This window comes from Hyla sarda, chromosome 5 (genome assembly GCF_029499605.1).
Source record: "Hyla sarda isolate aHylSar1 chromosome 5, aHylSar1.hap1, whole genome shotgun sequence".
Classification (NCBI taxonomy): domain Eukaryota; kingdom Metazoa; phylum Chordata; class Amphibia; order Anura; family Hylidae; genus Hyla; species Hyla sarda.
The window spans coordinates 6,063,234-6,077,086 of NC_079193.1; the positions used below are offsets into that span (position 1 = coordinate 6,063,234).

At 45.8% G+C, this 13,853-nt stretch overlaps 1 protein-coding gene across 4 annotated transcripts in view; it reads right to left on the reverse strand.

Moving 5' to 3' along the window:
• SMARCC1 (SWI/SNF related, matrix associated, actin dependent regulator of chromatin subfamily c member 1) overlaps positions 1-13,853 on the reverse strand; it is a 53,728-nt gene that overhangs the window by 21,574 nt on the left and 18,301 nt on the right. For all 4 annotated transcript variants that reach the window (XM_056518755.1, XM_056518754.1, XM_056518756.1 and 1 more), the window contains exons 15-21: positions 13,464-13,577; positions 12,846-12,999; positions 12,652-12,765; positions 12,508-12,567; positions 12,170-12,428; positions 10,375-10,536; positions 9,625-9,692 (exon numbers count right to left, since the gene is read on the reverse strand). In XM_056518755.1, coding sequence (XP_056374730.1) covers positions 9,625-9,692; positions 10,375-10,536; positions 12,170-12,428; positions 12,508-12,567; positions 12,652-12,765; positions 12,846-12,999; positions 13,464-13,577 — 931 coding nt within the window. The remainder of the gene's footprint in view (positions 1-9,624; positions 9,693-10,374; positions 10,537-12,169; positions 12,429-12,507; positions 12,568-12,651; positions 12,766-12,845; positions 13,000-13,463; positions 13,578-13,853) is intronic.

Here is a 13,853-nt window from a genome sequence, read left to right on the forward strand (position 1 = left end):
GACTCCTGTACCCCGCTCAGTACCAACGCAGCCTATATATAGACTCCTGTACCCCGATCAGTACCAACACAGCCTATATATAGACTCCTGTACCCTGATCAGTACCAACAGACTATATATAGACTCCTGTACCCCTATCAGTACCAACACAGCCTATATAGACTCCTGTACCCCGATCAGTACCAACACAGCCTATATATAGACTCCTGTACCCTGATCAGTACCAACACAGCCTATATATAGACTCCTGTACCCCGCTCAGTACCAACGCAGCCTATATATAGACTCCTGTACCCCAATCAGCACCAACACAACCTATATATAGACTCCTGTACCCTGATCAGTACCAACACAGCCTATATAGACTCCTGTACCCCTATCAGTACCAACACAGCCTATATAGACTCCTGTACCCCGATCAGTACCAACACAGCCTATATATAGACTCCTGTACCCTGATCAGTACCAACACAGCCTATATATAGACCCCTGTACCCCTATCAGTACCAACACAGCCTATATATAGACCCCTGTACCCTGATCAGTACCAACACAGCCTATATATAGACTCCTGTACCCCTATCAGTACCAACACAGCCTATATATAGACTCCTGTACCCCAATCAGCACCAACACAGCCTATATATAGACTCCTGTATCCCTATCAGTACCAACACAGCCTATATATAGACTCCTGTACCCCGATCAGTACCAACACAGCCTATATATAGACTCCTGTACCCCAATCAGCACCAACACAGCCTATATATAGACTCCTGTATCCCTATCAGTACCAACACAGCCTATATATAGACTCCTGTACCCCGATCAGTACCAACACAGCCAATATATAGACTCCTGTACCCCTATCAGTACCAACACAGCCTATATAGACCCCTGTACCCCGCTCAGTACCAACACAGACTATATATAGACTCCTGTACCCCGCTCAGTACCAACAGCCTATATATAGACTCCTGTACCCCAATCAGTACCAACACAGCCTATATAGACTCCTGTACCCCGATCAGTACCAACAGCCTATATATAGACTCCTGTACCCCTATCAGTACCAACACAGCCTATATATAGACTCCTGTACCCCAATCAGTACCAACACAGCCTATATATAGACTCCTGTACCCTGATCAGTACCAACAGACTATATATAGACTCCTGTACCCTGATCAGTACCAACACAGACTATATATAGACTCCTGTACCCCAATCAGCACCAACACAGCCTATATAGACCCCTGTACCCCGATCAGCACCAACACAGCCTATATATAGACTCCTGTACCCCGATCAGTACCAACACAGCCTATATATAGACCCATGTACCCCGATCAGTACCAACAGCCTATATAGACTCCTGTACCCCAATCAGTACCAACAGCCTATATAGACTCCTGTACCCCGATCAGCACCAACACAGCCTATATATAGACTCCTGTACCCCAATCAGTACCAACACAGCCTATATATAGACCCATGTACCCCGATCAGTACCAACAGCCTATATAGACTCCTGTACCCCGATCAGTACCAACAGCCTATATAGACCCCTGTACCCCGATCAGCACCAACACAGCCTATATATAGACCCATGTACCCCGATCAGTACCAACAGCCTATATATAGACTCCTGTACCCTGATCAGTACCAACACAGACTATATATAGACTCCTGTACACCGATCAGTACCAACACAGACTATATATAGACTCCTGTACCCCAATCAGTACCAACACAGCCTATATATAGACCCCTGTACCCTGATCAGTACCAACAGCCTATATAGACCCCTGTACCCCGATCAGTACCAACACAGCTTATATATAGACCCCTGTACCCCGCTCAGTACCAATGCAGCCTATATAGACCCCTGTACCCCAATCAGTACCAACACAGCTTATATATAGACTCCTGTACCCCGATCAGTACCAACACAGCCTATATATAGACACCTGTACCCTGATCAGTACCAACACAGCCTATATATAGACTCCTGTACCCCAATCAGTACCAACACAGCCTATATATAGACTCCTGTACCCTGATCAGTACCAACACAGCCTATATATAGACCCCTGTACCCCGATCAGTACCAACACAGCCTATATATAGACTCCTGTACCCCAATCAGCACCAACACAGCCTATATAGACTCCTGTACCCCTATCAGTACCAACACAGCCTATATATAGACTCCTGTACCCTGATCAGTACCAACAGCCTATATATAGACTCCTGTACCCTGATCAGTACCAACACAGCCTATATATAGACCCATGTACCCCGATCAGTACCAACAGCCTATATATAGACTCCTGTACCCCGATCAGCACCAACACAGCCTATATATAGACCCATGTACCCCGATCAGTACCAACAGCCTATATATAGACTCCTGTACCCCGCTCAGTACCAACAGCCTATATATAGACTCCTGTACCCTGATCAGTACCAACACAGCCTATATATAGACACCTGTACCCTGATCAGTACCAACACAGCCTATATATAGACTCCTGTACCCCGATCAGTACCAACACAGCCTATATATAGACTCCTGTACCCTGATCAGTACAAACACAGCTTATATATAGACTCCTGTACCCTGATCAGTACCAACACAGCCTATATAGACTCCTGTACCCCTATCAGTACCAACACAGCCTATATATAGACCCCTGTACCCCAATCAGTACCAACACAGCCTATATAGACTCCTGTACCCTGATCAGTACCAACAGCCTATATATAGACTCCTGTACCCCGCTCAGTACCAACACAGCCTATATATAGACCCCTGTACCCCTATCAGTACCAACACAGCCTATATAGACCCCTGTACCCTGATCAGTACCAACACAGCCTATATAGACTCCTGTACCCCGATCAGTACCAACACAGCCTATATATAGACCCCTGTACCCTGATCAGTACCAACACAGCCTATATATAGACTCCTGTACCCCAATCAGCACCAACGCAGCCTATATATATATATATATAGACTCCTGTACCCCGATCAGTACCAACACAGCCTATATATAGACCCCTGTACCCCGATCAGTACCAACACAGCTTATATATAGACTCCTGTACCCTGATCAGTACCAACACAGCCTATATATAGACTCCTGTACCCCAATCAGTACCAACAGAGCTTATATATAGACTCCTGTACCCCAATCAGTACCAACACAGCCTATATCTAGACTCCTGTACCCTGATCAGTACCAACAGCTTATATATAGACTCCTGTACCCCAATCAGTACCAACACAGCCTATATATAGACTCCTGTACCCTGATCAGTACCAACAGCCTATATATAGACTCCTGTACCCCTATCAGTACCAACGCAGCCTATATAGACTCCTGTACCCTGATCAGTACCAACAGCTTATATATAGACTCCTGTACCCCAATCAGTACCAACACAGCCTATATAGACTCCTGTACCCCGATCAGTACCAACACAGACTATATATAGACTCCTGTACCCCGATCAGTACCAACACAGCCTATATAGACTCCTGTACCCTGATCAGTACCAACACAGCCTATATATAGACTCCTGTACCCCGATCAGCACCAACGCAGCCTATATATATATATATATATAGACTCCTGTACCCCGATCAGTACCAACACAGCCTATATATAGACTCCTGTACCCCGATCAGTACCAACACAGCCTATATATAGACTCCTGTATCCCAATCAGTACCAACACAGCCTATATATAGACTCCTGTACCCCGATCAGTACCAACACAGCCTATATATAGACTCCTGTATCCCAATCAGTACCAACACAGCCTATATATAGACTCCTGTATCCCAATCAGTACCAACAGAGCTTATATATAGACCCCTGTACCCGGATCAGTACCAACACAGCCTATATATAGACTCCTGTACCCTGATCAGTACCAACAGACTATATATAGACTCCTGTACCCCAATCAGTACCAACAGCCTATATATAGACTCCTGTACCCCAATCAGCACCAACACAGCCTATATAGACCCCTGTACCCCGATCAGCACCAACACAGCCTATATAGAGACTCCTGTACCCCGATCAGTACCAACACAGACTATATATAGACTCCTGTACCCTGATCAGTACCAACAGCCTATATATAGACCCCTGTACCCCGATCAGCACCAACACAGCCTATATAGAGACTCCTGTACCCCGATCAGTACCAACACAGCTTATATATAGACCCCTGTACCCCGATCAGTACCAACACAGCTTATATATAGACCCCTGTACCCCGATCAGTACCAACACAGCCTATATATAGACTCCTGTACCCTGATCAGTACCAACACAGCCTATATCTAGACTCGTGTACCCTGATCAGTACCAACACAGCTTATATATAGACTCCTGTACCCCGCTCAGTACCAACGCAGCCTATATAGACCCCTGTACCCCCATCAGTACCAACACAGCTTATATATAGACCCCTGTACCCCGCTCAGTACCAACACAGCCTATATAGACTCCTGTACCCCGATCAGTACCAACACAGCCTATATATAGACCCCAGGGGTGTGGAAATTTAAAAAAAAAACTACTTGTCCAAGGGACTAAAGCTGAACACAATCTACTTGTCCCTCAAGAAAATCCACTTGTCCTGGTAGATAAAATAATTTCCACCAAAATAGTCTGATCCCCCCCACTAGACCACCAGGGATGGATATAAGATCCTTTAGACACTGCTGACAGCGGTAATCTAATGGGTTAATAGGCGATCGCAGTATGCCAGGATATTAGCGGGGGGAGAGCTGTATCTCCTCTTACACCCGAGGGAAGCCCAGAAAAGTCTAGATGTAACTTTTTGATCACCTTATAAAAAATCTCATATGAAGTGACCAAAAATGAGCAATTCTGGACTATTCACCGTTCACCGTACGGTTTAATTAACATTATATTTTAATAGTCTGGACATTTCCACATGCAGCGATACCACTTATGTTTATATTTGAATATTATTTTTATTTAAAGAAAATTGGAAACTTTTATTAGGAAAGGGGCTTATTCACATATATACGCACTTTTTACAATATTTTAATCACTTTTTTTCTCAATAGGGACTTATGTGTTACTGGTTCTCCAGTTTAAATGGTGCATTTTGTGTCAGAAAATGCTGGAAGTTGCATTTAGTTACTAGATAACTACAACTCCCAGCATGCCCTGATACAGCCTATGGCTCTGCAGCTGACCCGAACCAAAACTACAACTCCCAGCAAGTTACACTTTATAGTTCTACAGTTTAGGTTATGGTCCAACATGCTGGGAGTTGTAGTTTTGGTTCGGGCGTGTTTGCGTGCATCCGTGGGGCTCTTGGTCGTCAGGTGAGTATGAAGGGGGGGATTCTGGGGGTGCAATTTACTGGGGGTGCAATTTACTGCGGGTGCCACTAAAAATAAACAAAATTAGATGGCACAACTGCCCTAATGCCCGACGTGACAGTCCGCTCCTATACAAAACATTCATGCATACACATATCATACATACACCAGCCACTGCCCCCCCCACATCATACATTACATACACACATACACTCACACCATACATATACACATATCATACATACACCAGCCACTGCCCCCATATCATACACACACACACCCCCCGCCACTGCCCCCCCACATCATACATTACATACACACATACACTCACACCATACATATACACATATCATACATACACCAGCCACTGCCCCCATATCATACACACACACACCCCCCGCCACTGCCCCCCCACATCATACATTACATACACACATACACTTACACCATACATATACACACATCATACATACACCAGCCACTGCCCACCCCACATCATACATCACATACACCCCCCGCCACTGCCCCCCCACATCATACATTACATACACACATACACTCACACCATACATATGCACACATCATACATACATCTGCCGCTGCCCCCCCACATCATACATTACATACATACACATCACACATACATCATACACACATCACACATACATCATACACACATCACACATACATCATACACACACACTCACACCATACATATACACCATACATATGCACACATCATACATACATCTGCCGCTGCCCCCCCACATCATACATTACATACACACATACACTCACACCATACATATACACCATACATATGCACACATCATACATACATCTGCCGCTGCCCCCCCCACATCATACATCACATACACACACATCACACTTAGACATTATACATACATCATACATTACATACACATCACACATAGACATCATACACACATATTACATACACATCACACAGACATCATACACACATACACTCACACCATACATATCCACCAGTGTTTCCCAACCAGGGTGCCTCCAGCTGTTGCAAAACTACAACTCCCAGCATGCCCAGGGCATGCTGGGAGTTGTAGTTTTGCAACAGCTGGAGGCACCCTGGTTGGGAAACACTGATATACACCATACATATGCACACTTCATACATACACCTGCCCCCCCCCCATCATACATTACATACACATCACACATACACTCACACCATACATATACAACCTCCCTTCCTGCCGCTGCCTGTATTCTCTGCCTCCTCACCTGAGCCGCCATGAGTGGACATCAGAGCTGTAGTCCCGGCCGGTGTGAGGTGACATTTCCGTCCTCCCCCTCCCCCCCTGCTCTGTGTTTTCCCCGTGCAAACATGCAGCCTCCCCGTGGTGGATTAGGTCCTGTCTAGACAGATCAGGGGGAGGGATGGAGCTGTGTGCGGGGGATGGAGCTGTGTGCGGGGGATGGAGCTGTGTGCGGGGGAGGAGCTGTGTGCGGGGGAGGAGCTGTGTGCGGGGGAGGAGCTGTGCACGGAGCTGTCTACATCCTTTCTCTCACCCTGCTGTGTCTTCTGAGCTCCGTCCGTCCTCCGGGAGGAGAGATAAGGGGGGGCTCTGCAGTCAGCTGGAGGCCGCCGCCCCCTCCATACACTCTGAGGCCGGTGTGAGGTACAGACTTCCATCGGCTCCTGCGCCTCACACCGACATTAAAGAAAAATAAGGGGGAAGTCTGTCTGTCCGGCCCGATACAGGGCTAAATCTATAAACAATTCACCTGCCCGGAGCCCAAAACTACTTGTCCCGGGCGTCGGGCTATAGGATTTCCACATCCCTGGACCCCTGTACCCCAATCAGTACCAACAGCCTATATATAGACTCCTGTACCCCAATCAGTACCAACAGCCTATATATAGACTCCTGTACCCCGATCAGCACCAACACAGACTATATATAGACTCCTGTACCCCAATCAGTACCAACAGCCTATATATAGACTCCTGTACCCTGATCAGTACCAACAGCCTATATATAGACTCCTGTACCCCAATCAGTACCAACACAGCCTATATATAGACCCCTGTACCCCGATCAGTAGCAACAGCATATATATATAGACTCCTGTACCCCAATCAGTACCAACACAGCCTATATATAGACTCCTGTACCCCAATCAGTACCAACAGCCTATATATAGACTCCTGTACCCCAATCAGTAACAACACAGCCTATATATAGACCCCTGTACCCCGATCAGTAGCAACAGCATATATATAGACTCCTGTACCCCGATCAGTACCAACACAGCCTATATATAGACTCCTGTACCCCGATCAGTACCAACACAGACTATATATAGACCCCTGTACCCCTATCAGTACCAACACAGCCTATATATAGACTCCTGTACCCCGATCAGTACCAACACAGCCTATATATAGACTCCTGTACCCTGATCAGTACCAACAGCCTATATATAGACTCCTGTACCCTGATCAGTACCAACAGCCTATATATAGACTCCTGTACCCTGATCAGTACCAACACAGCCTATATATAGACCCCTGTACCCCGCTCAGTACCAACACAGCCTATATATAGACTCCTGTACCCTGATCAGTACCAACACAGCCTATATATAGACCCCTGTACCCCAATCAGTACCAACAGACTATATATAGACTCCTGTACCCCAATCAGTACCAACAGCCTATATATAGACTCCTGTACCCCGATCAGTACCAACAGCCTATATATAGACCCCTGTACCCCAATCAGTACCAACACAGCCTATATATAGACTCCTGTACCCTGATCAGTACCAACACAGCCTATATATAGACTCCTGTACCCCAATCAGTACCAACACAGCCTATATATAGACTCCTGTACCCTGATCAGTACCAACACAGCCTATATATAGACTCCTGTACCCCGCTCAGTACCAACACAGCCTATATATAGACTCCTGTACCCCAATCAGTACCAACACAGCCTATATATAGACTCCTGTACCCCAATCAGTACCAACAGAGCTTATATATAGACCCCTGTACCCGGATCAGTACCAACACAGCCTATATATAGACTCCTGTACCCTGATCAGTACCAACACAGCCTATATATAGACTCCTGTACCCTGATCAGTACCAACACAGCCTATATATAGACTCCTGTACCCTGATCAGTACCAACACAGCCTATATATAGACTCCTGTACCCTGATCAGTACCAACACAGACTATATATAGACTCCTGTACCCCCAATCAGTACCAACACAGACTATATTTAGACCCCTGTACCCCGCTCAGTACCAACACAGACTATATATAGACTCCTGTACCCCAATCAGTACCAACACAGCCTATATATAGACCCCTGTACCCTGATCAGTACCAACACAGACTATATATAGACTCCTGTACCCTGATCAGTACCAACAGCCTATATATAGACTCCTGTACCCCGATCAGCACCAACACAGACTATATATAGACCCCTGTACCCCAATCAGTACCAACACAGCCTATATATAGACTCCTGTACCCTGATCAGTACCAACACAGACTATATATATAGACTCCTGTACCCTGATCAGTACCAACACAGCCTATATATAGACTCCTGTACCCCTATCAGTACCAACACAGCCTACATATAGACCCCTGTACCCCGCTCAGTACCAACACAACCTATATATAGACTCCTGTACCTTACTATGACCTGCCACTGCTTATATAGACCCCTGTACCCCAACAGGTACCAACAAAACATATATAGACTGTGGTACCCAACAATGTCCGGACACTCCTCTTCTATAGACTCCTGCACCTTGCCAAGTCTGAACACCAACCCTATCGGCCGGTGGTCTCTAACCAATGGACCTCCAGCATGACTGAACAGTCCTATCTAGTCGGTAAGTGTATGATTGCAGGGGGTCTGAACGCTGTGATCTCCGGAAAGGAGCACAAGCCATCTCTGTGCATAAAGGTTTGGGGGTCGGCACGCACTCCTTGCACAGTCTATGGTAGCGCTGGAGACATGCGAGCACTGTACCCATCTCTGGCACTCATAAAGATTTTAACTTTAAAAAATAAAATAAAAAGGTAGAAGACCCTGTTCTAATAAATGCCCCCCCCCACCAATGGCCGAGGCTACACATGACATGGGCCTGAATTATACAGTGTGTGGGACATCCAGGCCATAGACATCAGGTTGTTTGGAGGAGATTAGGAGCCTTGGACACTCACCTTCTCTGTCTGAGGGGCTTCAGGGGTCTCTGTTTCCATCTTCTCCTCTGTAGACTCTGTAGGTTCACCTTTAGTTAGAAGAGATTCAGGGTTAATAAACCATTACGTAAGACTTATTGGTTAAGTACCAAAGTATTAAGTCGGCCAAACAAATTAGGCTGGGTTCACACTACGTTTTGTCCCATACGGGAGCGCATACGGCAGGGGGGAGCTAAAATCTCGCGCTCCCGTATGTCACCGTATGCGCTCCCGTATGTCATTCATTTCAATGAGCCGACCGGAGTGAAACGTTCGGTCCGGTCGGCTCATTTTTGCGCCGTATGCGCTTTTACAACCGGACCTAAAACTGTTGTCAACCACGGTTTTAAGTCCGGTTATATAAGCGCATACGGCGCAAAAATGAGCCGACCGGACCGAACGTTTCACTCCGGTCGGCTCATTGAAATGAATGGCATACGGGAGCGCATACGAAGGCATACGGGAGCGCGAGATTTTAGCTCCCCCCCTGCCGTATGCGCTCCCGTATGGGACAAAACGTAGTGTGAACCCACCCTTAGATGAAACAATTAGACACAGTATCTCCTGCTGTTGCAAAACTACAACTTCCAGCATGCCCGGACAGCCAAAGGCTGTCCGGGCATGCTGGGAGTTGTAGTTTTGCAACAGCTGGGAGGTAAACCCAACTAGAGAAATCCCATTGTAATTCCAGTAATATACACTTCAGTACTCCATACATCCCCATCCACTTACTGGGTTTCTCTGGGTCGTCGGGACCCGTTCCTGCTATACAACTGCTCTCCAGCCCAAAGGATGGATCCACTTTGCCCAGAGCCTTGGCGGCCTCTTGGACCTTCTTGATGTGAGCCTCCACCAGCTCCAGGGGAACCTCCTCACGTACCCGGGAGAACTCCTCTGTAATAAGAAGGAAAGACATCAAGTGAATACTTTGTGCAGTCCTATGTAAACGAAGCCCAATCACTGCCTGCTTCAGTCACTTTCCTACCCATATTCAATTGACACAGGTGCAGGGTTTGTTACAGTAACAGAACTACATTGTAACAACACATCTTCTGTATCAGCAGGCCTTAAAGGGGTACTCTGGTGATAAAACAATTTCTTTTTAATCAACTGGTTGCTGAAATTTATACAGATTTGTAAATTACTTCTATATAAAAATCTTAATCCTTCCAGTATGTAGCTGCTGTATGCTCCACAAGAAGTTTTCTTTTTAAATTTCCTTCCTGTCTGACCACTGTGCTCTCTGCTGACACCTCTGTTCGTGTAAGGAACTGTCCAGAGAAGGATAGGTCTGTTATGGAGATTTGCTCCTGGTCTGGACAGTTCCTGACATGGACAGAGGTGTCAGCAGAGAGCACTGTCGTCAGACTGGAAAGAACTACACAACTTCCTGTTGAGCATACAGCAGCTGATAAGTACTGGAAGGATTAAGATTTTTAAATAGAAGTAATTTACAAATCTGTTTAACAATCTGGCACCAGTTGATTAAAAAATAAATAAAAAAATATAAAATAAAATAGTATTTCACCGGAATACCCCTTTAAGCTACGTACTATGGAATCGTCACCCAGAGATATACGGGGGGGAGGATCCTGTTTGCCGTGGGCATTGCTGAAACCCATCAGCACTAGGACCACGGGGACCTGCGCCATGACCACTGACTAATTCAGTCCGCAGGGAATTCCACCAAAACTAAACACGTTCATTCTTTCGGGAGGTCCGTAATTCCAGTGTCAAGGGCCGAACTAAAAACCCCCTCCCATTAATGTTTTCTTCATGGAGCCGAATTTCCTAGCGGGATTTTTGAGCAGATTTATATTCGAAAATTCCATAGTGTGAACGTACGCTAAAACCACACAACGCAGAAATGCTGCAGATTTTTAATTGTGGAAAAAAAGAAACACTAAATGCAGATTCTGGGGACAAACATGTTGATCTGTTTAACCATAAAGTAAACAGTTTTAGGCCTGCGGTTTTAGGTTTCACGGTCGACTTGTAGTACAATTTGCACTATCTGTGGATTTCGACTTTTCAATCTAAGGGGGAACATCTACAATAAACCTGCAGCGAATTAGACAGATACCGGTTGACACATTGTAGATTTAAAATTGGGATTCAAATTTTTGGAAATCTCATCTTTACTGCTTTGGTAAGGATATTGTGCAAATTTGCACATTCTAAAGGTACAAGGCCTGCTTGGAAATGTTACCGTCTACATAGATGGCAATGCATTTCCCAGGTGGAAATCAGGATTTTTCAGCCGCGTGCAGAATCCCTTTGAAATCAATGGGACTCTGCTGCAGCTAAATTTCGGAGTGGAATATTTCCATGGAATTTTGCCGCTTGAACATGCCTTAAATAATGCAAAGTCTCATGGACCGTATCCTTTAAAAGGCTTATCCAGACCTAGCGCCCACTGGATTGTTCAAGTGTGCGAAAATGTACACCCGTGTTTTCCGGGTGGACATTCCACACAATTTCGGCCATGTGAACCCGGCCTGACCCCTTTAATGGAAGCTTTACCAACCTAGAGCAGCTTTGGCAGCAGCAGCAGCAACTCTGGGGTCCACAACGGAGGCCAGGAAGGCGACTGTGCTCATAACCGGGTTGCCAGACTGGCTGAAGGGAACCGGCTGATAGGCCAGAGGTCCAAGGGAAGAGTCTGAGTTTTCCAGGTACGGGTCCTCGATGGGAAGTCTGAGGAAGTGAAGAATGCATTCGTCCTGAGTGCGGCTCCCCACGTGCTCCGACACCTTGTTCCAGTCATCTTTGTACATTTCCAGCGCCTGGGAGCGTAAAATGAATTATAGTCGGCACCTATGTGATCGGACGCAGCACCCGCACCCTGACGTGTCTATCACTCACCTCTAAGAGAAGCAGAGTCTCCTGTTCTGTCCATTCTCTCCCAGCATTGGCGGCTTTGCTCTGTCAAGTAAAAAAAACAGACCCCATGAGTCCCCCCATTAACCAGAACGAGCTGCCCAGAACCCAAATCTTCACAATTCCCACCTTTGCCAAAGTCTTCTTGGAGTAAATGTCTGTTCTGAGCCCGAAGGTCTGGAGATCGGTCGGCTTGTCTTTGTTTTTCTCGGGGAAATTCAACATCTGCTGAGCAGCGGGCACCTGGACACGACACAAGGGATTACTATAGTATCAACAGCGCTGACCCCTTGTACGTAGGTAATCTGTGGGAGGCATCGTACCTGTGGGGTCCTCATGTGAAGAGGCACCAGACCGGATGGGGTGTCTGCCAGAACGTTAAAATGGGGTGTAGGGGGAGGTCCCATCGCCATAGGGCGGGAGTCTGCATCCACCTGGTAATTCACAAGACCCCACTGCTCCAAAAAGGCATGGACTCTGAGAAAAAGACAAGGAATCTACATAAACAATTGTAGACCTTAAGTAGTTGTCCTCTTCTACTGCAGCCTTTCCCACCAGTGTGCCTCCAGCTGTTGCCAAACTACAACTCCTAGAATGTCCGGACAGCCGTTGGCTGTCCGGACATTCTAGGAGTTTTAGTTTGGCAACAGCTGGAGGCACACTAGTCTATTGAAGGGTTCCTGCAATGCAGGGTCACCCCATCAAAGTCAAAAGACATAGTGGTAGGCCTGAGGCTTTTACTGCACCATGCGATTAGACCAACACCATCTGGTAGTCAGAGCATGCTGAGATTTGTAGTTCGGTCCCCGCTGGACAGTCTCAATTTGCTTTAGACTAGTGATCTCCAACATGTAACAGAACTACAACTCCCAGCAAGCCCAGACCGGCATGTTTTGGAAAATCCCAGCTGCCGATGATACCTTATATGAGACGCATCTCACCTCATGATGGCGCAGACGTCCCCAGTTAGGTTTCTCCTACACGCAGTGCTGGTGAGATACTCTTGAGGGTTCAGCCGGTAAGTGTCTATGATAAAGTTGCGGTACGCCAAGTATCTGTAAGTTAAAAGGAGTATATAACATTGCATATAATAAATAAAAAATGTATATATATATATATATATATATATATATATATATATATATATTTATTATATACATATATATTATATACATACATATATACACACACACACTTTATAATCTATATATTTTTATAATCTATATATTTTATTATATAAAAATTATATATCTACAAACACCCCCCCCTCCCCCCAAAGAAAAAAATAAAAATAAAACGACAAACGTCAACAATGTCAACTCCACAAAGAC